At 42.2% G+C, this 27,694-nt stretch overlaps 1 protein-coding gene across 1 annotated transcript in view; it reads left to right on the top strand.

Moving 5' to 3' along the window:
* LOC137375565 (receptor expression-enhancing protein 2-like) overlaps positions 1–27,694 on the top strand; it is a 176,160-nt gene that overhangs the window by 116,366 nt on the left and 32,100 nt on the right. The window contains exons 3-5 of the mRNA XM_068042915.1: positions 12,591–12,667; positions 13,426–13,546; positions 24,985–25,098. Coding sequence (XP_067899016.1) covers positions 12,591–12,667; positions 13,426–13,546; positions 24,985–25,098 — 312 coding nt within the window. The remainder of the gene's footprint in view (positions 1–12,590; positions 12,668–13,425; positions 13,547–24,984; positions 25,099–27,694) is intronic.

Genomic DNA, 27,694 nt, shown 5'->3' with positions numbered 1-27,694 from the left:
CTTAAAACTGGTCACTGTGGAGAAAACGATTTTTGAGGTACAGAATTGCTTCAAAATTAGCCAGCAAGTCTGAATCAGAACAAGTCAACACTTTATTCCATAGGAGCAATAGCAGACAATGTTATTGCAGCACAAGGCATTAATGAGACAGCTGATAAATTTGATGAAGTCTTAAAAGCCTTTGATAAATACTTCAATTTGAAGAGCAGTGAAAGGGCCAAATTCAACAGAATGGTCCAGAAGCCAGGTGAATTGCTATAAAAACAAGAAATGCTGGCAGTACTCAGCAGGTCTGGCAGCATCTGTGGAGAGAGAAGCAGAGTTAACATTCCATGTCAGTGAATTGGTAGCTCCTTTTCTTAATGACCTTTGCAGGCTAGTTAAAGGATGCGAATATGGAGACCTAAAATCAGAATTAATACCAGACTGTATTGCTGTAGGTATTGATGATGAATTCCCATCAAATTTACTGCAGTCTAAGGAAGACCTCACCCTAGAAAAAGCAATACAACTAGTGAGACAAGCAGAGGTCCATAAGCAGAACAGAGCAATTCTGAGAGGTGAAGAAAGACCTTGGCTCAGGAAACCTCCAATGACCATACCATTCCTTAAGCATAGGACTTTAAATGAAGCACCAGAAAAGAAGGTACACTTGGGAGGGGAACTGCAAGATGCCATGAAACCCTGCCGGCACTGTGACACCAAAAAGACCCACAGTTGCGAACAGTGTCCTGCAAACAAAGCAGAATGCTTTCACTGCCAGAAAGTTGGCCATTTTGGGAAGATGCGCCAAAGTAAATCCTCTACTTTCAAAAGTTCTAAAGAAAAAGTCTTCAAACATTGAACTATTAATTAAGTTAAACAATCTCCATCAAAAGAGAAATCAGAAAACTTCCTTGGTGAGACCGATGATCCTAATCATGCATTCTGGACTGCAGATATATATGTCAAGGACATATCACCGACTTTAAACCAGACACTGGAGCTAGCATAACAGTTTTATCAGACAATGAATGATGATTATCAATGCGTTGCCTGCAACCAACAGACACTCAGTAACACAGTCCAGGAGGGATTGAACTGAAAGTCAAGGGAAAGCAGATATTGGAAAAACTAGGTTCTACAGAATCAAGAATTTTCTCTTTTAAGTAGAAGAGCTTGTATGGACCTTAATCTTATCAGGAAAGTGAAAGAAATTAAGCAGCAAAAATCCAGGAATCACTTCCAAAAGACTTTCCGAAATTATTTACTGGTCTAGGAAGACTGCATTACATTACGAAAAGATACTAAACCTGTATTTCTTTTCACACCTGGAAGATACCATACCCATTCATGAAGTAAGTCCAACTTCAGCTAGAAGAGATGACGAGGATGGGAGTCATTTCTCCTGTCACAAAGCCAACAGAATGGTGCTCTGGAATAGTTCCTGTTCCTAAAGCTAATGGTACTCTTCGCGTTTCTGTAGACTTAACTCAACAAGGCTGGTGCAAGGGAAATTCATCCCATGTCCTCAGTCGCCGAAAGCTTGGCAAAGAGTATTATATTCACAAAGGTTCGACGCAACTAGTGGCTTTTAGCAAGTCCCTTTGTACGAGAAGTCAAGGTTACTTACAACCTTCATTACTCTGTTCGGAAGATTTTGTTTTAATCATTTACCGTTCAGTATAACATCAGCACTGGAAATATTCCAAAGAACTATGCCTTAACGGAGTAATATGCCATGTGGACGACATCGAAGTCCATGGTGAATCTGTCGAGGAACATGACCTGAGGGTAAGAATGGTTTTGAATCGTCTACAAGAAGAAGGCCTGACACTTAATGAAAAGTGTGAATTCTCGAAAACGTCCATTCGTTTCCTATGGTACTTTGTTAGGAGCAAGGGCATAATGGCAGACTCGCAAAAGACGAGAGCCATTAGTGAATTCCCAATTCCTACTTCTGTCCAAGATCTTCAATGATTCCTTGGAATGGTTCATCAGTTGGCAAGATTTCTGTCCAATCTAGTGCAAGTTACTGAACCCTTAAGACAACTAATAAGGAAAGCTCAAGCATGGTGCTGGAATGCACATCAGGAGCAGGCATTTCAAAGGATCAAGGAAATGCTGATTTCGCCAGCTATCTTAGCGCATTATAACCCCTCACTACCAACCACAATTGCAGCAGACGCCTCAAGAACAGCAAATGGATGTCGTAGACTGGTTTATTATAAGTCTCGAGCATTGTCTGTGACTGAGACGAGGTATGCCATCATTGAGAAAAAAGCTCTTGCATTCACGTGGGCTTACAAAAAGTTTTCAGATTATATCATTGGCTTAATGGTTGTCATAGAGACAGACCACAAACCCCTAGTTTCCTTACTTGATGAAAAGGAACTCGCGAGGATGCCTCCGACAATCCAGAGATTCCGTCGAGGCTAACGAGATTTAAGTATGAAACAGTATATGTACAGGGCAAGCTGCAAACATCAGCAGATGCATTGTCCAGAGCTACTGTTGACCATCCTACACAACAGGATGTTAACTTTGTTAATGAGGTTGAGTCATATTCTCAGTCCACTGCATTTCAATGGCCAGCAAGCTCAAAAAAGCTCCAAGAAATTCGTTATGCTCAGATGAAAGATGAGGAATGCAACCGTATTCGCCAATATTGGATGCATGGTTGGACGCAGCAATGTCCCAGTGGAAAGAGGCTGAAAATCTTCTTTGAGTACAGAAAGCACTTTACTATTGTGGATGATTTGCTGGTATATGACAAGAGGCTGGTGATTCCAGTCTGACTCCGGACAAATATCTTGGAAAAAATACACCAGGGCCACATGGGTATCACGGAATGCAGAGCACGGATTCAGTTGTCCGTGTGGTGGCCGGGAATATTGAGAGATATAGAAGAAATGATTTTTGATTGCCAGGTATGCACAGTGCACAGACCAGACCAGACGGAACCCCTTATCTCGACCAAATTTCCAACCAGACTGTGGGAACGTCTGTAAATGGATATACGCATGCTTAAAAGGAAATCCTGCCTGATTATTATCAATTACTTTTCAAGGTGGATTGAAGTCAAAAGTTTGTACACGACAACTGAGACAGTCATTCGAGCTTTGCAGGAGAGCTTTGCAACCTATGGCATTCCTGACGAGATTGTTTCCGATAATGGCCCTGAATTTGCAAATGATTACTTCACTAATGGTGAAGCTGAAGGAGAAGTCAGAACTGTCAAAGTACCATTAAAGAAGAATGAAGATTTTCAAATAGCACTTCTAAACTACAGATCTATTCCATCGCTATGTGGATTAGCACCATCAGAACTGTTGATGGGGAGGAAGCTTAGATCACAACTTCCAATCCTACCTAAAATATTACTTCCAAGGCTAGAAATCCAGGACTATCAGAGAGTTCGAGACAGAGAAAAGTCTTATCAAAAACAACCAGCTTCTAATTATAATAGGTGATATCATGACAGAAACCTACCCAAGTTGATGGACGAAGAAAAGGTATGAGTAGGAGAACATGGCAGAGAAGGAGTTATCATTCAGAGAGATGAAAATCAACAGCGATCTTATTTAGTACATACTTCAGAAGGTACTGTAAAAAGAAATAGGAGAAATCTTTCTATTCATCAAAGACGTCAATCAGCCATATATTTGGATGAACCATATGTTGATTCTGAAATTCAGAAAGCACTGGCTACTACAATCCTCAATGAAGGCCGTCCAAGTCAAGAAACAAGAGTTCAGAGAAAGATCTTCCGAGACTGACAACAACACGATCGGGGAGAGTTGTGAAGCCTCCTGACAGGTTGAATCTGTGATGTCAGAGACTTGGGGGGAGATGGGGCTAGTATGTAAAAGTAAAAATGAATGTAAATAAATATATGGACAAAGACTTGGGGGGGAGATGTATAAGGGTTTGAAAAGGTTAATATTTGGGATAGTGTAACACCTTCCCCAATGATGATGTCTGAAATCACATGTGAAAGAGACTTGAAGAGAAGAAGAAGCATCGTGACCACCAGAGGAGTTAGACATGTTTAAGTAAAGTTCCTTAAGATGCAATAGATAGTTATTGTTTAACACTACCAAAGACTCAGAAATCTCTCTGGTAGTGTAACCGAATATACAACACTTTCTGGCTTTCTTTCAATGTGATAACAGCATAACACATCATGTGCAGAAATTTTCTTCTGTAGGAATGTGAAAGGAAGCTCTGTGCTTCAGAGTTATTTTGGGATGCTTCCATTTCCTCCATAATGGGGGCATGCAAATAATCAGGTGACATGAAACTGAACAAAATAGTGTTCTTCTAAATTAATTCTCAGATGTTAATGTTCAGAGAAACCACAAATGCAGCTGTCAGCCCGAGCTGTTCCTGACATATTGGGGAGAGGAAGTCATCTAATGCCACTTGAACTGTTCTTTATCTTTCAAGGCTCACAGTTGCATCTGTCTATAGATTCTGATTGGGTTGTAAAACTCACTAGATGTCGTGCTGGATTTTGAGAGACTGCTGCTGACTGCGGGCCGCATGCCAATGAGCCGCCTCGATCTCAAGAGCGGCGTCTCATTTAAATAGTTGGGGCTGTCTTTCCCTGGTAATGGCAACAGCTGCCTGCGAGCAGGCGCTGGCGCCATTTTTAAAGGGCAGCCAGCTCTGCTGCCTAATTAAAATTTTTAAAGACATAGCCCCAAAATTAAATAAATAAATTTTGAATGCCCCTTTTCCACCCCCCCAATAACGATTACAATAACTATTTGCCCTTAGCCACCCGCCACCCTCCCAAACGCTTAACGTTTAAATGTGACCTTCCCCTCCAGACTGCAAAAAGTTTAGAGTTTACCCCTTCCCACCATCCCCTACACCCATTACATTTATTTGACCCTGTTCCCCCTCCCCACAGAAAATATTAAGTCCTTCCCCCTCCCCACCAGTGTCACGCTGCCTTTCCCTGGATGGGGAATTGAAGGCGTGGGAGTGCCGGGATTGCGGTAAGTCTATGTAAATATATTCATTTTATTCATTTGAATATTGTAATTGGGATCCCATCGCCCAGTGGTGGGGGGTCCGCCATGGAGCCTCACCGCCACCAGGAGGATCGGGCCGGGCTCTCCCGGAGTCAAGGTTCGTGGCGGGCCCCTTCCACACCCATCTTCAGGCCACCCCCCACCACGGAGCCCGACATCGTAGACTTGGTAAAATCCAGCCCCCAAGTTCTGTCTTGAAGGATTGGGTGAAGTTCATAAGATGTTGGCAGCAATCCAGAGCCTTATCAAGTGGCTCCTGTTTTCCAGATTGCAAGTGTCGGCAGGCTAAGGATCATGCGGGAATATCACAGCCAAGCCAAATCAATCACAGACAGTCATATAGGGCCGGATTTTATTCCGGTGGTGGGCTGCAAGGCGGCTGGGTAGACCCCGACTCGGCCCTCTGTCAGAGCCCCATTGCCATTTAACGGCAGGCAACCAATTAACTGCCTATCATCTGGGATGCCGTCCCTTTATGTATGAGATCCCGCCTCCAGAGCTCCAGCTAATCAGAAGGGCGGCAGCTCTGTCCTATCGACAGCGTCACTGAACCGTAGTCACTGCTGGTATTGCAGGAGGCACTGCAGTACTGAAGACCGGAGAAGACCTCGGGAGAGGTAAGTGGGGTTGGGGTCACAGGGGCCATTCAGGCAGGCTCTGGCGATGGAGTGGGTGGGGATTGTTAGTGAGGGTCAGGGAGAAGTCTTGCCGGGGGGGGGTGCCCTCTGGGGGTCCTGGATTGCCGGCTAAGGAGGTTCCTCCCTGTCTCCACTAGGAGGCATCTCCCTGCAGCGGCAGGCCCCTCTGCCATCAATAAAATGTAAGTGGAGGCAGGAAGAGTCACTTCTTCTTTGGTATTCTGCCTTTCGGCATGCTCTTGCCCCATTCTTACATCTGCCTGTGTATGGCGCTTTTCTTTAGATACTCATTTCGTCCTTCCCTCACCATATCTAGCATTGCTCGTTGTCTTTTACCCTCCATTCTACCTTCAATCACCATTTTCAGCAGGCCTTCATGTCTGATGACATGACCAATCTAATTCTTTTTCCTCCTTCTGATGGTCTCGATGACGGAACGACTCTCCTTGACTCTTCTGAGCACTTTGTCATTTGTCACCCTCTCCAACCAGCTGATCTTCAACATTCATCTCCAGAACCACATCTTACAAGCTTCTAACTTCTTGATGTCTGCCTTGCACAGGGTTCATCTCTCTGCTCCATATAGGAGCACATTCCATATAACCATTTTGACAATTCTCATTTTCGGGTCGATGCACATCCCCTTGGTTAACAATTCCTTTCATATGTTGAATTCACTCTTTGCCATTGTAAATCCCGATCTTCTCTCTTGTATCTCCCATCTTCTGTCAGTATGGTCCAAGGTATTTGAACTCCGACACCTGTTCCAGTTGTTGTCCATTTACTTTAATGTCTATCTCCGATGTGTTTTTCCCACCTTCAGCACTTCTGTCTTTTTGATGTTAATTTTCATCCCATACTCCTCCACCACCACGTTCAAGGAATCCATCATCCTTTAAAGGCCTTCCATAGTGCAAGTCATCATTGGCTGGTCATCTGCAAATTGGACTGCCTGTACTAGAAGACTGCTGACTTTTACTCCTGCCTCCACCGTTTCGAGTGACTCCTTCACCTTTGCATAGATGTTGAATAATAGGGGTAACAATGGGCATCACTGGTGCACACCTCCTAACTTTAGAACATTACAGCGCAGTACAGGCCCTTCGGCCCTCGATGTTGCGCCGACCTGTGAAACCATCTGACCTACAATATTCCATTTTCATCCATATGTCTATCCAATGACCATTTAAATGCCCTTAAAGTTGGCGAGTCTACTACTGTTGCAGGCAGGGCGTTCCACGCCCCTACTACTCTCTGAGTAAAGAAACTACCTCTAATATCTGTCCTATATCTATCACCCCTCAACTTAAAGCTATGTCCCCTCGTGTTTGCCATCACCATCCGAGGAAAAAGACTCTCACTATCCACCCTATCTAACCCTCTGATTATCTTATATGTCTCTATTAAGTCACCTCTCCTCCTCCTTCTCTCCAACGAAAACAACCTCAAGTCCCTCAGCCTTTCCTCGTAAGACCTTCCCTCCATACCAGGCAACATCCTAGTAAATCTCCTCTGCACCCTTTCCAAAGCTTCCACATCCTTCCTATAATGCGGTGACCAGAACTGCACGCAATACTCCAGGTGCGGCCTCACCAGAGTTTTGTACAGCTGCAGCATGACCTCGTGGCTCCGAAACTCGATCCCCCTACTAATAAAACTAACACACCATATGCCTTCTTAATAGCTCTATTAACCTGGGTAGCAACTTTCAGGGATTTATGTACCTGGACACCAAGATCTCTCTGTTCATCTACACTACCAAGAATCTTCCCATTAGCCCAGTACTCTCCCCTCCTTAGCCAGGGAATACTGATGTACAAATTTAGGACTGCCACAGATAAAATTGACTAATAATCAGCATGGGGTTCAAAGCAATAGCTCATGCCTAATGAAGCTTTTGGGATTCCTTGAAGAGGTAATTGGTCCTAGCATCTAGCATTCTCTTTTTGAGATGGCATGTTTAAAATTGCTTCTTTCTGTGTTAATAACTCATTCTTTTGTTGGTCAAAATTTTCTTTAGCCGTTTTAAGAAGGTTGTTCAAATTGTCCTGATGTTTAAATAAAAATGCGTGATATTCCTGTTTGGTGTGGTTTTTAAACAGGTTGTAATCTTTCAGTTTTTCCTGTTCCCAGTCACAATGAGCCTTATCCAATTCCTTGCAAGCAAGAGTGATGGTGTCCTCATTCTGAGATCTCATCTTCCGCTCTAAAACTTTGATTCTTCCTCGCAATCCTGAATAATATCATTCCAATTACGTTTGGGTTTCAAATGGTCTTTTGTAACCTGTCCATTTGCTTGGATTCTTGCTGTTGTACCTTGTGTTGTATGAGCTTTTGCAGGCCCCTTTGATTCAGTGTCAGGTCTTATGAACCCTTCAGGGTTAGTCTGAAGTCTCAATCTTTCTTGGGGGAGAACTTTCAATTTGAAATTCTTCAGGTACTTTTGCCTCAAAATCCATTATGGTGTGGATACATCTGTGTCTTTGTTTAATTTACTCTCTAGCCCAAGGGGATTACCAATCGGTGAGAGATCGTCACAGGAACAGTTCCTGTACTCTTGCCCACTGTTCCAGAAAATGGAAAAATCATATCTCCTGCGAGATAATTTCGTAATATAAAATCAACCTGATTAATGATTAAATCATAAACATCGGCTAAAGCAGCAGCTTCTCTTATATTAGAAACTTTATGGTGCTCTAGGTGTGTCCTAATACCTGCTGGAACACTATTTTAAAATTCATCTAGTAATAACACCCCTCTCACATTTTCAAATTTCTGTTCTAGTTTCATTGAATAATATCAATGGTCAAAAATCATTTCTTTTTCTCTGGCAAATTCCACAAAAGTTTGATTCAGTCTCTTCCTCAAATTTTGAAAAACCTTTTCAAAAGAATGGTCCACCTTTCTTGTCGCCAAGCTAACCTTGTAGCAATTTTCTCAAATGAGACAAAATACCTTTCAACCCCTTCCTCACTGAATTTAGGCAATAAGCAAATATTCTTTGTCACATCAAAACCCGGAGTTGAACTCGAATCATTGTCCAAACTACCCATTATTCCCTGTCCATGTAAATGAAGCCTTTCTTCTTCCAATTCAAATTGTCTCACTTTCTTTTCTCTCTGAATCTCTAATTAACGCTTTTGCTTTTCTCTATCTCTTTCCACTTCGAGTTGCTTCATTCATTTTTCCAATTCAGGAGACGATAAACTATATAGGGTAGCTGATTATTGTCTGTCCTTGCTCTCCTGCTGTTTACATTATTCATATGTATTTTGAAAGTAGATCTTACTAGTAATACTTTAAATAAATTGATGTCACTCAGCAATATAACCATTGAAGAGCAAATAGAATTCAGTGGGATTGGGACAAATTGTATAGATAGGCTAATGGACTACAGTTAATAAATGTTGGAACAGGGTGTATCTTTACATGATGGATATATCTCTATATTGAAAAAGTTGAAACACAACAAGTATTTTAGTACAATCATCAATTATGCACTGAAAGTGTCCTGTCGCTGTAAGCATTACTAAAAACATAACTTGAGTACTAGAATGTCTAGTGAAAGGGTTTAATCATGAATCAAAAGCAATAATTTTAACCTTTCAATTTGTTGGTAAAGTTACAGTTAGAATGTTGTGTGCAATTTTAGGCACAGTATTTTATCAAGGACTTGGATATGATTAAAAGGGGTGGGGAGTTAGGAACATTGCTTCTCCATTTAAACATTGTTTTTTTTAAACTTAGATTCATTCCCGGGATGTGGATAACATTTATTGACCATTCCTAGTTCCTGTTGAGAAAGTGGTGGTGAGCCTTCTTGAACTGCCACAGCCCATATGGTGAAGGTACTCCCACAATGCTCTTGGTGGGAATACCAAGCATTTGACCTGGCAAAAATGAAGCACTGGCAGCATATGTCCAAGTGAGGATGATGTATGACTTGGAGGGAAACTTGGAGGTGATGTTTTACCCATGCATCTGTGCCTTCTAGTTGGTGAAGGCTATGTGTTTAAGAGGTGTTTGTTCTGGCTGTGTAGACCAACAGGAATGCATACCCATCAAGGGCAAGCATCACCCCTTCAATAATGAAATATTTTACTGGAAGACGTGCAATGTGGATGTTACTAATATTTGGGAAGAGGTGCAACAAACATGGCAGAAGGTGGTGAATAGAGTGAATGTGAACCTCCATGTTGGAGCAGAAATTCTCAGGCCTGAGGAAGAGTGTCAAGGTGAGAGTGCCTACAGGTAGATAACACATGGAGGCCATTCAGCCCATCATATCTGTGCCGGCTGTCTGCAAGAGCAACTCACCTAGGTATTGGAGCATGGGAAGCACTGGCATAACCCCTCATATCTTATACACTAACACGTCAATATGCATAATATTGCAATTTTAAACTTTGTGACTGCTACAGAGAAATGCTTCTAATGCAACATATGACTGTCACATGTCGTGCCATGAAGTCAAAATGTGACGTGAAATGGACTGAATGCCCTGTCATCATCCATTCCCATAAGCTGGGATGCAAAATGGATATTTGTGTGGCACTCATACTTTCAGTACTTTGAAGTCAATGTTCTGTTGGCTTTCAAGGGAGAAAGCTGTTCACCATCTCAGTGAAAAACCAGGCAGCCGCGGCCATGAGAAGATGGACCTTCAAATCATGGGAGTGGAGACAATTGAGTATGTGGACCAGTGTTTTCTTCAATTCCTTCTTAATTGCTTTCTCTTCAGGTTTACCCACCCAGTAACACTGGCACTCCTACCAAGCAGCAGCGTGGCACTCAATGCATTGGGCTTGGTACTTCATGCAGAACACTTTGAAGTGTGCTTCCTGTTAACCTGCTTTCCTCTTGTCTTTGGGTGGAATCCCTCATTCTGCCCATCCCAAGATAACTGTCACCAGAGATGAACAGGAAGCTGGGCAATCGTGCACAGGTTTTTCACTCTTGACCAGCTCAGATACAATGATGGCCATGAAACCATTGTCGATTGTTGTAAAAACCCATCTGGTTCACTAATGTCCTTTAGGGAAGGAAATCTGCTGTCCTTACCTGGTCTGACCTACATGTGACTCCAGACCCACAGCAATGCGGTTGACTCTTACATGCCCTCTGAAATGGCCTAGCAAGCCACTCAGTTGTATCTAACCGCTACGAAGTCAATAAAAACAGCACTGTGGGTGTACCTACCCCATATGGACTGCAGCGGTTCAAGAAGGCAGCTCATCACCACCTTCTCAAGGGCAATTAGGGATGGGCAATAAATGCTGGCCTGGCCAGTGATGCCCACATCCCATGAATGAATAAAAAAAAATCCACCAGCAGGGGAATCAGAAAGAGAGGATCAAGATAAAGTTCCCAGTGAAGCACACAGCAAAAGTGAGTGAATATTAGTTTAGGTGGCATCAGAGGAACTGCTCCTCCACCTTCCATTCTGTGACAAATTGTGGCTGATCTTACTGGTTGTTCTTAGGCATGAATATCAAAGTCCAGCAGATGCAGATTATTTCATTACATCTAGTCAGAATTATAGAGCAATAGTTCCCCATTCTGTCCAAACATTGAAATCCCTCCCTCAATATCCCTCTATGTTCCAGCAAAATTTGGGTGGCTGTACAAGCTTTGCTGTAGTGTTTTTCCCTTTGTTCAGTGGTTTCTCAATTAATGTCACTAGTCAGGGCTGCACTGAGAATCCCTGAGCCACTAATAGCCAAATATCCAGTCTGTCTGCTTCTTCAAATAGTCATGGCACAATGAACTGTCTCAGCATGAAAGTAGTTTGGCTGCTGATAGGGTGTCGTGTATTTTTATGCACCAGTGTTGCTGTGGTCTGACACCATCTGTAGATTTAAGGAATGAAAACCTTCATAGGTGGCTTGATGACCACACATGTGCCATCAGTGAGGCCCAGCATTTTTGGAAAGCAGGCCACCTACTATACCTTCTATGCTGTAGCCTTCTTTCCATGGGAAAACAGTTGAAAGTTTTCCCCCAGGAAAACAAGACTTCTTTCACTTGTGTATTCATCTGTGGACTGAAGACTGAATAATGGACCAATTATCACATGAGATACAGTGCAGCAACTTAAGTTAAATAACCTGGTGTGAAATGTCTGCCATTTGAGTTGCTTAGTTCACTCTATACAGAAGGAGAAAGTTTAGTGTTTACTGAGAAGGTTACTGTGGTTATTTACCTCCTTCAACATTAAATTTGTGATACCTCTGTAATTGTACAAAATACTGCAATTATTTGTTTTTGAATTTTATAGTTAACAGCCTGAGTGACCCTCAAGATTAATGGAATGGGGAAAGTAAACCCATCACAATAATTTTAGATATATATATAAGCTTGCAAACAGGGAAGGCTTGATGGATCAGCTGGTCTTTTCCTGCCTATCAATTTTGTCTGTTTGTAAGTTAAAAGTTTTGAAGGGCAAATTTTGGACATCTAGTGGCATCAAAGGGATACTGCACGTTACAAGACATTAAAAGCTGAGGGCCTCTCCAAGAACAATGTCAAATCTAATTTGTGGAAATCTTTGCCTGTTGCAGCATTTTTGAAGAACATATTTCTAACATTAATTTCGAGGTTTCATTAAGTAATAGCATCACAACATATTTGGAAATTTTAAAGTGTGTTTTAATTAGCATGATACAGATAACTCACCTTGTAGCTGTGTGGGGTTCCCATTTATTGTACTGGTTGACTGTTATAATATAACTGTCTAAGAGTCCCTATTTATTAAGCAGAACAAGAGCTGCTCACTATATAACTGTACTGAAATTGCTTTTTGTTTAACAGGGTAAGAATTACTTTCTCTAATTGAACTTCCTGTTGATTCAGCAGGTTAGGATTAATACAGAACCAGATATTCTTGAATGAGCTATTTGCCAACTCATTGATACTTTTCCCTCTCTTTCAGGTGAAGTGGATGATGTACTGGATTGTATTTGCATTTTTTACTACAGCGGAGACCCTCACAGACATAATCCTGTCATGGTGAGTAAAGTAGATGTATCTCAGCACTGCTGATTCTGGAACTTTAAAATAAGCTATATTATTCAAGCAAACATTCAGGACTCATCTGCTCTATCAAGGGGTACAGCTGTGTGTACATTTTTATTTCTTTCCAATTTTTGGTTAGCCTGCCTCCTGAGTCACTCACCACAACCGCAACCCCCACCACCCCCCACCCCACCTGAGTGGTGACGCCTGGTGACAGATAAGGGATAGATTGAGATGTCGGAGGTTATGTGACCCTGGCTGATCCCCAGGACATCGTATGACTGATTCTTGATGAGGCTCATATTTTTTGGATGCTCCGTCCTACTCAAAGACCATTCCGAATGATGAGCACCGTTGTTGTATTTTTTAAAAAAAAGTTTATCCTGCCATTTGCTCTGTTTTCTTTTCACCAGTGTCCTAGTTCTAGTACACTTGCTAACTGTGAAATAGTCCCCTGGAGTAAGCCCATTAGCCACAGAAAGCAAGGTGATATGGGTGTGTTTCAGATGCCACTAGAATAGATGTAAAAATCAAAATACTGAAAATGAAATTCTCACTGGAAAAAAAAATTCCTAAAGTGTTTTGTTTAGTGACATGCAGTACCTGTCCTCTACTTGCATTCCTTGCAAGCCTACCAGGTAGGAATTGAAGATGCGATGAGAGGACTGATGAGTCTTGGGTACATTCACTGGGTGAGTCCCTATAATCACTCAATCTCTCTGCTTAATCATCTTCCTCTTGTGTTCCCACAGGTTTCCATTTTACTTTGAGTTGAAGATTGCTTTTGTTATCTGGCTGCTGTCCCCATATACAAAAGGCTCCAGTGTCCTGTACAGAAAGTTTGTTCACCCGACCTTGTCCAGCAAAGAGAAGGTACCACTGATACAGCTGGACTGTATCCTTTACTATTGCTAAACCTGAAGAGGAGAACCAAGGATGCAGCTTTCCATGAACATTTTATGGAATAAAACAGTAGCGACTGATAGCATTCACTGTAATTTAATATTTCATCTTTTATTTTCACCCAACACCCAGTCATTTACCTTGTATTTGTCATACGAGGACCTAATACATGAAATTCTTATTTATCTTAAGCATTTATTGGGCAGTGAGCACCATCTGTCTTTGCTGAAAGTGATTAGTTTGTAGAGGAAGTTCCATAGGCAGGAGATGTGGTGTTATAAAGGTTTACCACTAATGCTGTTATACCCTTGGAGATTAATACAAATATTTGAGGTATAGTTCCAGCAGATCTTGGGTTTCTGGGGTAAATATTGAAGTCTGGCCTAAGCACTGGCACCTCTTGTGTTGCTTATTATTGATAAATAGTCCATTCTCAGCTCTTCAATGTCAAGGAGAGACAATTTCAGCATGGAGTAGGCCATCTTCATCAAGGTCTCTGATCCAATTATCTTTTGACTGTATTGCATTTGGGAGCAAGTTAAGTTGCTTTTTTCACTCTGTCAGGCAAGTGTATAATATTCCATCGCTGGGTAGATTGTGATTTTATAATAGAGACATAGCTGTTAATGACAAGTGGAACTGAGCTTTATTGAGGTTTTTCACTATTCCACCATATTTGGCCCATCTTTAGTTGATCCCCAAGCCAATGAGATGACTGTGGGTAACCAAAGAAATGTGTGACCCTTATAGAGTAAAAGTGGGTGGACAGTTAAATGTGATCTTTGAATGCTTGCATCTGCTGAATATGGTTGGCTTGTCCCTTGCATACAGTTGCATGGGAGCAGGTACCCTCTGGATCTGTAGTTTTCTAAGTAAAAACTGTTGGAGATGATTAACTTTCTTGATTTTCATGTTGATTTGTCTAATTGAAATTTCCAGAGGACTCTTGGTATCTGAATGTAGATTTCAGCAAACATTATCTCAGTAATCCACATTCTTAGAGGTGTATATAATTACATCTTTCCCTTGAGGTGGGCAAGAGCAGTTGGCTGATTTGGGAACAAATTTAAATAACTGTTTTCTATTGGTCTGAAAGTCAGACAGTTTGGAGGTGGTTTCAAAATTATATCATGGTCAAGCTAATTATTGAATCTTTCTCAACCAAGAAATTGTCAGGAATATAGACTTCCCTTTCCTTTTGAGTGGCTGAACTTTCTTCAAAAGAAAATTGGACAATTACCTGAAGAGAAAAAAATTCCAAGGTTATGGGGAAAAGGCAGGGGATTGGGACTAGGAGAGTTGCTCTTGCAGTGAGCTGGCACGGTCACGATGGGCTGAATGGCCTCCTTTTGAGCGGTAACCATTTTATGTTTCTAACTACAAAGCATATCCACTGATCAGCTAATGCTAAAGGAATATACCAGGGCTCTGAACTAGTGCTAGTGCTCTGTTGTTCAGCTGTTTGAGCCCAGATGAAGCCTGGCTTTTGTGACTGTTTAGAATGGCTTCCTTTTCTGCTGTAACCATTCCATGATTCTGCAATTCTATCATTCAATGCGAGAACATCTTGGGGAAAACCATTCCAATTGCCCTGGCCAAACAACTAAAACGTAAAATTATCTCTTTCTAATATAACAGAGGTGAGGTGAGAGTGACTGCCCTTAACATCAAGGCAGCATTTGATCGTGTGTGGCATCAAGGAGCCCTAGCATAATTGAAGTCAGTGGGAATCAGGGTGAAAACTATCCACTGGTTGGAGTCATACTAAGCACAAAGGAAGATGGTTGTGGTTGTTGGAGGCCAAACATCTCAGTCCCAGGACATCGCTGCAGGAGTTCCTCAGGGTAGTATCCTAGGCCCAACCATCGTCAGCTGCTTCATCAATGACCTTTCTCCATCATAAGGTCAGAAGTGGGGATATTCGCTGATCATTACACAATATTGTACCATTTGTGACTCCTCAGATACTGAAGCTGTCTGTGTCCACAACCAGGCTCGGACTGATGTGTGGCGCGAATGTCATTTGCTACTCAAGTGCCAGGTGTTACGAAAGTGCTTCCATTTTATTTTTTTGAGGACTTGTGTTAAAACTGAAAAGATTCCATGGATTTTTTTAACTAAGTTCACTGAAAGGACACTTGAGATGTTGTTTGAAAACAACCTGTGCTGGAAATCATGTGCTTTAAGCTCAGTAAACAACAGAAACCTTGGTAACTTGGGGAAGATATTTACAGAGAAGCCACATGTTAACAGTTGACAGGTTGGTTTTGGATATTGATTTCAGTTAGATTGGAGTGTGAACTGTTTTGAAGACTATTGGTGTTTTGCCTGCCTAGGAAAAAGAAACCCACCTCTTTCTCTACCTCTTTGAAGAAAACCTGCATAGTTCCAGTTTGGGAATTAAAATCCTTGGTGCTGCATCTCTCCTGAGAAGCTGGAAAAATCTGCCGGACTATTCTCAATGCTGCCTGAAAAGAACTGCTTTAGAACAGATCCCAGCGACCTGTCTCCGTATACCTGAACGCCAGATCAAAAGGGACAACTGACTTCCTTCTCTTTTCTCTTCAAGAATCAGCAAGTATTTGGCCAAAATATTTTTTGGGGGGTTTTTTTGTAACAGATCTCTGCAGAGAGAATTTGACAGAGAGGAAAGGGCAAAAGAAAGAGTATTTCAAAGAGAAAGAGAAGGGAATTTGAAGTTAAAAAGCTGGAACTAAGTCAAAAGAGTGGCATTGGCTCCAAGGAAAGTTCTGCTGAGGAAAGATCTGACTCTAGCCCAGGACCCAGTGGAGAGGTGTTTAAATTTGTACAAGCCTTCCTGAAGTTTGAGGAAAAGGGATGTAGAGGCATTTTTTACTTCTTTTGAAAAGATAGCCAGACATATGAAGTGGCTGAAGGAAAGCTGGACACTGAGGAGCTTCTGCAGATTATGAGATGGCAAAAAAGGCTATTTTTGCTGCTTATGTGTTCATCCCTGAAGCATACAGTCAGAAATTTCGAAACTTCCAGAGACAGCCTGGGCAGACTTATATAGAATTTGAAAGGATAAAGCAAATTAATTTTGATTGTTGGATGTGGGCACTAAAGGTAGAGGCCACATCTGAGAATCTTAGCGAAATAATTCTCCTGGAAGAGTTTAAAAATTCACCCCCTCCATTTGTAAGAACCCATGCAGAGAACCACAAGGTTTCAACAGCCATACAGGCAGTGGAAATCGCTGATGATTACGAGCTTGTTTACAAGCCGAAACTGTTTGTTCGTCACCCCCCACAAACCCGAGAAAGATAGAAGGTGGGAGGATGAAGGGACAGCTGGGAATAGCCCAGGATCTCCTCCTCAGCCAGAAAGGAAGATGCTGAGGGTGGAAATGAGGTCCGCAAGCCTAAGTATTACCATTGACACAAGGTGGGACACCTTCGTGCGGAATGCTGGACGTTGCAGGGTAAACCCATGGGACTTATTGGGGTACACAAGGCCAATGCAGAGAAAGGGCCCCTGACTGAGAGTACGTCAGATCAGGCTGTAGCTCTGACTGCAGCCAAGTACAGAAACCACTGTGAGTGTGGGGGTCGTGAACAAGGTACCTGAGAGTTAAAGGGAATTCTTGTCAAAAGGAAAAGTAACTCCTTATCCCTCAAGTGAGGCAGGTAAACCTATAGTTATATTTAGGGATACAGGAGCCACCCAAACTCTTTTGCTGGGGAAAAGCATCACTTTTTTACCAGAGAGCACACTGAGTGCCAAGGCTTTAGTGAATGGTATCAGTGGGGAATATATACCCATACCTTTGGGCACCTAGTGTGTGACCAAACGTCTGGAACAGTAACTGTAGGAGTTGTCCATAGTTTGCCTGTAGATGGAGTTGACCTACTCCTGGGGAATAATTTGGCTGGAGCAAAGGTAGTAGCTTCTCCAGTAGTCATGGAAAAACCAAGTGAAGTTGAAGAGACAGAACAGCTGCAGGAAAAGGTTCCAGGAATTTTTCCTTCATGTGTAGTGACCCGAGCAATGGCTAAACAAGTTCCATTGTCAAAGGTCAGATTGGCATCACAGACAGATAACTGAAAATTTGAAACTTTGTTTGGGGATTTGGATAATCCGAAGAAAATGTTCAGTAAGTCTTCTCTGATCAAGGCTCAGCAAGCCGATCCAGAGTTAAATAAAGTGGCAGAATCGTATTAAGCTGAAGCTGGGCAAAGGGAGTTCCAGAAGGCTACTATATAAAAAATGGGATTCTGATGAGGAAGTTGAGACCTCCTCACAGACCTACGTACACAGAACGGACGGTTGTTCATCAGATAGTGGTAGCACACAAGTATCGCTGGGAAATATTAAGGATAGCGCATGAAATTGCTGTAGTGGGACATGTGGGAATCCTGAAGACCCAATCACATATAGGTTAACATTTTTACTGGCCAGGTCTTTCTAAGGATGTGGTGCAGTTTTGTAAAATGTGCCATACATGCCAGATTGTGGGAAAACCGCAACCTGTCATATAACAGGCACCTCTAATTTCCCATATCAGTTTTTGGGGAACCATTTAGTAGAGTGTTGGTAGACTGTGTAGGACCTTTACCGAAAACAAAAGCAGGACACCAGTATATACTCGCTATTATGGATATGGCTACTCGGTTCCTGGAGGCCATTCCCTTGTGAACATTTCCTGTTCAGGTAGTGGTAAAGAAGTTAACCCAGTTCTTCACTAGATATAGATTACCAATTGAGATTCAGTCAGATCAAGGTTCCAATTTTATGTCTAAAATTTTCTAAGAAGTTATGAATAATTTAGGTATAACACAGTTAAAGCCCTCAGCCTACCACCCACAGACACAAGGGGCCATCACACCCTCAAAATGATGATCAAGGCATACGGTTATGAATATCCCCATGATTGGGATAAAGAGATAGAATTTATTTTATTTGCCACAGGGATTCACCTAATGAGTCTACCGGTTTTAATGCTTATGAATTAGTTTATGGACATGAGATAAGAGGTCCTCTAAAACTAATTAAAGAAAGATTTTTTGAACAGAGGGACATATCTTCTGTGTTAGATTATGTATCCGTGTTGCGGAAGTGGCTTACGAGCCTGCAAAGTGGTTCAAGAACACTTTAAAACTTCCCAAATTACCATTAAGAAATGGGCAGACAAGCATGCCAAGAGCCAAACATTTCAACCAGGGGATGAGGTATTAGTATTATTGCAATTAATGGTGAACTACTGAAAGCACGGTTCAGTGGTCCATATAAAGTGGTCAAAAGAACTGGTAAAGTAAAATATTTGATTGACACCCCAGATTGCCAGAAGAATCAGCTGTGTCATATCAATATGTTGAAACAATATCATCGCCGGGAGGAGGATAAGCAAGCACAGGTATATCAGGTAGTAGGGACAGCGAAGGATGACAGGGATAGTGAGGATGAGGCAGAAGGAGACCTAGAAAAGTCTCAAATTGAACCACCTACTATCCGGTTAGCTAATACTGAATTGTTAGAGAAATTGGACACTATGCTTTCATATTTAGATGCAGAACAACGAGAAGACCCAACAAGATTAGACACTGCATTTAAAAGGGTCTGTAGGGACAACCAAGATGTACAACCTTAGCCACACATGATATGGATATAGGGGAATCATTTCCTACAAAACAGCACCCTTATCGTTTAGGTCCAGAGAAACAGGCACAAGTGAAAGCAGAAATCCAATACATGTTGGAAAACCACCTAATTGATCCCAGTCAAAGGAGCTGGAGTTCCCCAGTAATGTTAATGACTAAATCTGATGGTTCAACTACATTCTGCATAGACTACAGAAAGGATAATGCAGTACAAAGGCATGCTCCTACCCAATTCCTCGCTTGGAAGACTGTATCGACAGAGTGGGCAGTGCTACATTTCTTACAAAATAGATTTGTTAAAGGAATGCTGGCACGTTCCTTTAACACCCCAAGGTAAAGAAATATCGGCCTTTGTCACACCATATGGTCTTTTCCAATGCCAAGTGATGCCATTCGGGCTAAGAAAATGCTCCAGCCACTTTTCAGAGCCCAATGAACCAAGTGGTAGCCAGTGTTCCGAATTGTGCTTTATCTTGATGATATGCTGGTATACAGTGACACTTGGAAGGACCAACTAGAAGTTTTGTTTAGAAAATTACAATCGGCTGATTTATTAATAAACCTTGCCAATAGTGAATTTGCAGAAGTGAGAGTAACAGGCATATAGTAGGGCAGGGACAAGTGTTGCCAAAAACAGCAAAAGTACAAGCATTGGTGGCGTTCCCTATCCCTAAGACTAAGCGAGAAATCATGAGGTTTTTGGGGATGTGTGGTTTCTACCACAAGTTTGTGCCAAATTTTGGTACTTTCACTGCTCCACTGACAGATTTGCTACAAAAAAAGAAAACCAAGGTAGTGTGATCAGGGGAGTGCCAAGCATCGTTTGAGAGGCTGAAAGCCATTTCGATTAATGAACCATTGTTGGTTGCTCCAAATTTCACTAAGCCCTTCAAGGTAACAATTGATGCCAGTGAGCTGGGGGTCGGTGCAGACCTGTAACAAGACGATGGATCAGGCATAGAAAGGCCAGTGGAATACTTTTCCAAAAAGCTAAATCGGCATCAAAAAAGATATTCAACAGTGGAAAAAACCCTGGGCTTATTACTAGCTCTTCAGCATTTTGAAGTCTATGTCCACCACGACTACAGAGAGATACTGGTATATTCTGATCATAACCCCTAGCCTTTGTAGAAAAATTTAAAAACCAGAATGCCAGAATATTTCGATGGAGTTTATCATTGCAATCTTATCACTGAAAGGTTATCCACATTGCGGACAAAAATAAGGTAATAGCAGATGCTTTGTCTAGAATCTAACTTTGCTTTGAGTTATCTGAGTGCAAAGATGGGACAAAGCCGAATTGTATTAGCTACAGGTAAAGAGTGAATGAGAATGAGTGCGTAAATGTGTTTTCATATTTTTCATCTTTTTTTTAAATTACTCTTTGTACTGAAATGCATTTAAAAAAGTTGTTTCATTCCTCCAATGATGGAGGTGTTACGAAAGTGTTTCCATTTTTAATATTTCATTTTTTTGAGGACTTGTGTTAAAACTGCAAAGTTTCCATGGATGTGTTTTTTTTTACCAAGTTGACTGAAAGGACACTTGAGATAAAAACAAGAAATGCTGGAACCACTCAGCAGGTCTGGCAGCATCTGTGGAAAGAGAAGCAGAGTTAACGTTTCGGGTCAGTGACCCTTCTTCGGAACTGACAAATATTAGAAAAGTCACAGGTTATAAGCAAGTGAGGTGGGGGTGGGGCAAGAGATAACAAAGGAGGTCTAGATTGGACCAGGCCACATAGCTGACCAAAAGGTCACGGAGCAAAGGCAAACAATATGTTAATGGTGTGTTGAAAGACAAAGCATTAGTACAGATTAGGTGTTAATACACTGAATATTGAACAGCAGCAAGTACAAGCCTGAAAAAAAACAGTGAGTAAGCAAACTGAACAGACTAAGATGAAATGAAATAAATGCAAAAAAAAAATTGTAAAAAATGTAAAAAAGAATGTTAAAAAAAGGAAGAAAAAATGACTAAAAATGAAAGTAAAATGGGGGGCTGTCATGCTCTGAAATGATTGAACTCAATGTTCAGTCCGGCAGGCTGTAGTGTGCCTAATCGGTAGATGAGATGCTGTTCCTCGAGCTTGCGTTGATGTTCACTGGAACACTGCAGCAATCCCAGGACAGAGATGTGAGCATGAGAGCAGGGGGGAGTGTTGAAATGGCAAGCAACCGGAAGCTCAGGGTCCTGCTTGCGGACTGAGCGGAGATGTTCCGCAAAGCGGTCACCCAGTCTGCGCTTGGTCTCCCCAATGTAGAGGAGACCACACTGTGAGCAGCGAATACAGTATACTACATTGAAAGAAGTACAAGTAAATCGCTGCTTCACCTGAAAGGAGTGTTTGGGGCCTGGGATAGTGAGGAGAGAGGAGATAAATGGGCAGGTATTACACCTCCTGCGATTGCAGGGGAAGGTGCCATGGGACGGGGACGAGGTGGTGGGGGTAATGGAGGAGTGGACCAGGTGTCGCGGAGGGAACGATCCCTTCAGAATGCTGACAGGGGAAGGGAGGGGAAGATGCGACTGGTAGTGGTATCACGCTGGAGGTGGCGGAAATGGCGGAGGATGATCCTTTGGATATGGAGGCTGATGGGGTGAAAAGTGAGGACAAGGGGAACCCTGTCACGGTTCTGGGAGGGAGGGGAAGGGGTGAGGGTAGAGGTGCGGGGAATGGGCCGGACACGGTTGAGGGCCCTGTCAACCACAGTGGGGGGAGATCCTCGGTTGAGGAAAAAGGAGGTCATATCAGAAGCACCGTCATGGAAGCTAGCATCATCAGAGCAGATGCGTCGGAGATGGAGAAACTGGGAGAATGGAATGGAGTCCTCACAGGAGGTAGAGTGTGAAGAAGTGTAGTCGAGGTAGCTGTGGGAGTCAGTGGGCTTATAATGGATATTGGTAGACAACCTATCCCCAGAGATGGAGACAGAGAAGTCGAGGAAGGGAAGGGAAGTGTCAGAGATGGACCATGTAAAGGTGAGAGAAGGGTGGAAATTGGAAGCAAAGTTGATAAAGTTTTCCAGTTCGGGGCGGGAGCAGGAAACGGCACCGATACAGTCATCAATGTACCGGAAAAAGAGTTGGGGGAGGACACTTGAGATGTTGTTTGAAAACAACTTGTGCTGGAAGTCATGTGCTTTAAGCTCAATAAACAACAGAAACCTTGGTGACCTGAGGAAGATGCTTACAGACAAGCTACATATCAAGGTTTATGGAGGTCAGGAGGTTGTTTGGGTTTGGATATTGTTTTCAGCTGGATTGGAGTGTGAACTGTTTTGAAGACAATTGGTGTCTTGCCTGCCAAAGAAAAAGAAACCACCCAGCTCACCTCTTTCTCTACCTCTTTGAAGAAACCCTGCAAAGATCCAGTGTGAAAGAGCTAAAATCCCTGGTGCTGCATCTTTCCTGAGAAGCTGGAAAAATCTGCCTGATTAATTCACAATGCTGCCTGAAAAGAACTGCTTTAGAACAGATCCCACTGACCTGTCTCCGTATACCCGCACGCCAAACCAAAAGGGACAGTGACTTCCTTCCATATTTTCTCTTTTCTTCAGGAATGAGCAAGTGTTTGGTAGTATTCTTTTTAGTCATTTTTTTGTATCAGATCTCTGCAGAGAGAATTTCTATATTGTGTGTGTGTGTGTGTGTGTGTGTGTGTGTGTGTGTGTGTGTGTGTGTGTGTGTGTGTGTGTGTGTGTGTGTGTGTGTGTGTGTGTGTGTGTGTGTACTCAAAATGGGAACAATCATATTTCAATCTGTGTGTCAATGCTTTACGTCGTTACTGGATAAGTCTTGTTTGATAATAAACTGACAATTTTGTTCTTTATTGAAGAAACCTGGTTGGTGTATTTTATGCAGGAATAAAGAGTAGAATATATGATTGACCACATCAGTAACTGGGTAAACATTTAAATATATGTTGTGACCCGTGGAGAAGTGGAGCTAGAAAAGACAGTGCATTCCTCCAACCTCGGTCGTAACACAGGCGATGATCAACTCCAACAAAAGAGAATCTAACCATCTCCCCTTAACATTTAACCACATTCACATCGCTGAATGACCCACCATCAATATCCTGAGTGTTATCATTGACCAGAAATGTAACTGGACCAGCCACATAAATACTGTGGCTACAAGAGCAGACCAGAGGCTGGGAAATCTGCAGTGAATAACTCATCCCCTGTCTCCCCATTGCCTGTCCACCATCTACAAGGCACAAGTCAGGAGTGTGATGGAATACTCACCACTTGCCTGATGAGTGCAGCTCCAACGACACTCAAGAAGCTCGGCACCATCCATAACATAACAGCCCTCTTGATTGGCACCTCATCCACCACCTTCAGCATTCACTCCCTGCACCACCATTGCACAGTGGCAGCAGTGTGTATCATCTACAAGATGCATTGCAGCAACTCACCAAGGCTCCTTCAGTAGCATCTTTCAAACCCGTGACCTCGACCACAAAGAAGGACAAGGGCAACAGACACATGGGAACACCACCACCTGCAAGTTGCCCCCCAAGCCACACAACATTCTGACTTAGAACCACATCACCATTCCTTCACTGTCGCTGGGTCAAAAACCTGGAACTTCCTTCCTAGCCAGATGGACTGCAGTGGTTCAAGAAGTGGTTCACTACCACCTTTTCAAGGGCAATTAATGATGGGCAACAAATGCTGGCCTTGCCAGTGATGCTCACATCCCATGAAAGAATAATAAAAAACAATTCTAGTCTTGCATCTTTGAGTTTGGAGTCCCAAAACCTAGGAAGAGGATCTTGGTGGTATACAAGTATCACCAACCCGAAGTCACAACTTCTGAGCCAATAGCCCAGGGGCAGAGCAGTTCTCCATTGCCTGATGGGAGGCAGCTCAATTGTCCTCAGTAATGCACTAAATGAAGTTCACCTAGGTAAAATATTCCGAAAGCTGTCATACTGGAAATTATACTATCCTTTATTGATACTCCACCTTCACCAACATCGCTGCACCATCAACCTGACATGGCAGTCTGTATCGATGGGTTGTGCTGTCCATTACTGTAAGGGTGGTACGGGTCAGTGTAAAATGCAGTGCATCACGGTGTGAAGGGTCATACAGGTCAGTGTAGAGTGCAGCTTATTACTGTCAGGGGATTATAGGCACCAGTAGCCTTATGCCAATTATTCCCCTTTGGAAGTTTTGTAGACTTTTTTGTTTTCTCTTTAGCCCCTATCCCCACTATATATCACTCTCTCTAGCTGAGAGGGTGGACAGGTTGGGGAATTCTCCCACTGCTAATCTTTAGTGGTCATAAGGAGAGCAACAGATTAAAATGAGTAAAGTTCCAGGTTCCTATGCTCCCTCTGGCTACACAAGGGATGCCCCAGTTTCCGCTCCAAGAGTCTGAAGGTGTTGCATTGTGTCTACATCCTTCCAGACCATTGTCTGTAGATCCATTTATAGAAAATTGGAAGTCTGCAACTTAGAGCTATACTTTCCTTGGAAACATATTAGGAATAACGACCCTGAGGTCAAAATCTGCACTAGAAATTAAACAGAATGGTGCCTTTCTGCATGAATGAATGAAGATATCTGCACTGAAAAAGAAACAATACTCTGCTGATGGTGGTTTAATGATGTATTGACGCTTTTTCAGCCAATACTTGAGCAGCAATAACCTTGGACAATATAAAGCTGGCATTTCTGAAGCATGTTTGGTGACCTTTTCCCTCTTTGTTGCAGATTTCAACTGGATGTTGGCCCTTTTAATTGTAATTCTTCTCTTTCCTGTCTGCACCTGTAGGAAATTGATGAGTACATAAGTCAAGCCAAAGATCGCAGCTACGAGACCATGATGCGGTTTGGGAAACGTGGACTCAATCTCGCTGCCAATGCTGCAGTCACTGCTGCAGCTAAGGTAATTATGGATTTTCTTTACCTGGGACTTTTACTACACTGTGTCAATTAATTGTTGGGTACCACTTCTGCTTCTGGACTTCTTGCAGAAGTCAATCTCGCAAGCTCTGCCAGATGGAAATGAATTAAATCTGCATATTCTCACTGCAAATGTTTGCCTTGCCTCCAGCAGGAGATGTAACAGACTGAGTACAGACTGATGCAATGTAAAGTCACATGTAAGTCCCACATGATCAGCACATTAAGTACTTTCACAGCTAAGAGTCTACTGTGGTTTTCATGACAGTTTAAAATTCTACTAATTCACTAGCATATTATGAGCGTGAAGGATAGGAACTCCCAATGTGGGTATTGTTACAGACCAGGTGAGATAGGAGACTAGAGGTTTCCTCTCCGTCTTTGCCTGGTCTAACAGTAACAGGGTTTAATTTTAAAAACACCATATTTTTAGCTGCCCCTCAGTGAATCCTTGTTCACTGCTTTCCAATTGTAAGGCAAAGAAATCAGACAGGTTTTCTTAGATTTAAACAAGAACAGTGGAAGTTTTTTCATCTTAAACTCTAATTCGGTTAAGGACTTACGAGTACGTGACACGACCACGTTAGCATGCATACGCGATAAACAGACACGCAGATAGAGACAGAAAAAGTAGAAGGAATAAAGGGGAAAAGTTTGAGGCAATATCTGGTGGTTATTTATGGTCATTTAAGTTCAATGTGGAGTCTTTGGTTGCCGGTAAGTCTTGATGTTCATTGGGGCCCAGTGCACGCTTCAATTTGTTTCGATGTAGGAGTTTTTTCTCTCTTGAGGTTTAAGCAACTCCAGTGGTCCAGAGGCTTGTGAGAAAGCGAGAGAGAGCCAACCAGGAGAGAGGCTGTCTTGTTCCAGGTTTAGTTACAATCTGCAGTCTGACCCCAAACTGTTCTGTGTCTAGTTCAAAAAGCCTGGACAAGTCATGTGACCAGCTGGCTTAACCATTCCTGTGTTTGTGGATTCCAGAGCTCTCGGTGGGGGGGTGGGGGGGGGGAGGGGGCAGTGTTGTGCTGTCTCCCACCCCGACAAGATGTGGATCACCATTGCCCAGCCCAATCTCTGTTAACTGAATCAATGAGCAATTCTTTTGTCTCTCCCAGCATTGTCTCTTAGTATGTAGATGTCCTCCAGCAAAGTGTCTGGCGATCACTTGTAAAACAAGTCATTTCTTCACTCCAGAAACAGTTTAAAATTAATGTCTATGTGATGAAATTAATATGCCTCATTCTTGGCAGGTGGAGTGGGGAGGGGGGGGGTCTTCACAACAGTACCATGCTGTTTCAAGGGTGGTGGCGTTAACTCTTACTATTGTGGATTCTTCATTTTTTCCCCTCACAATAAAGACAGGAGGATTGAGAGGTACAATGGAATAGCATAATCACCTTTTACCACGTGTTAAAAAACAAAGGGAGACTTTGTTAATCCAGGATAACGCCATATCCAACACAGCCAGATGGGGTGAAAATTTCCTCTTGTTGTTGGATGTGGAAGTCCTATATGACAAAAGTTGGCATAGTCTCCAGGGATGTTTCATTTCTCCATGTTAGCATCTCTCAACCTGAGCACCAAAAAACCCCACAAAACATGTCTATGTAAAGGAGTGCAGTTTCTACACTTGGTTATGTTTTAATATAGTCTTAAATGTACAAGATCATATAATAGAATCAGAAAATTTTTATACACAGGAGACCAATTGAGTGATCATGTTTGTGCCAACTCTCAAAGAGCTATTTGCTTAATCTTATTCCCTTGAACATTCTCCATACCTATTTAAAATTTTCTTTGGATTCTGCTTACACTACAGATTATGTTAGGACATTCTATGTCCTAGAAACAGCCTGTATAAAATAATTCTCTGAATCTCTCCCTTTGTTCGTTTGATAATCTTAAATTTATGCTGCATTGTGACTGGCTCACTAACTAGTGGAAATAGTTTTTCTATTGTTTATCAAAAACTCATGTTTAGGCATCTGCAGTGAAACCAAAGCACAGCTCTGCTGTAAGTATTTTAAGAGTTCGTTTTCACTAGCATCTCCTCATAATTAAAGTCTTTCATCTCTAATATAATCTTAGCAAATCTCTTCTGCACCATCTCCATGGCCTTGATGTCCTTTCTAAAGCGATAAGCCCAAAATTAGACACACTATTCTAACTGCATCCAAATACATGAAATATATATTTAGCATAAATTTTCTCTTTTTTTAACACTTTGCCCGTATTATTAAAAGGTAGGGTGCCATATGATTTTGTTTATACAGTGCTATCAAATTGTCCTCTCAAACTTTAACCATTTGTGTATCTGAACCACCAAGCCTATACTCCACCTGTATTCCTTTTGAAGTTTTCGCATTTACTGAATATGATCACTCCCTATTCTACCTCCCACTACCTTAAACTTGCAACTTAGCTACTGAATTCACAGCAGGAACCATTTCTGCCACGCTTCAGGTAAAATACAAAGTAGTTTGTTAAAGTAAAGCATTTCTATAGTGTAATCACAATAGTAAAGTGTCTTTGCAGTTTCTTCCTACAACTGGTCATATAAATAGAGCTTGGATTGATGA

This window comes from Heterodontus francisci, chromosome 12 (assembly GCF_036365525.1).
Source record: "Heterodontus francisci isolate sHetFra1 chromosome 12, sHetFra1.hap1, whole genome shotgun sequence".
In the NCBI taxonomy this organism is placed as follows: Eukaryota; Metazoa; Chordata; class Chondrichthyes; order Heterodontiformes; family Heterodontidae; genus Heterodontus; species Heterodontus francisci.
Note: the sequence above shows the minus strand (reverse complement) of the source record. Positions and strands in the feature narration are given on the sequence as shown.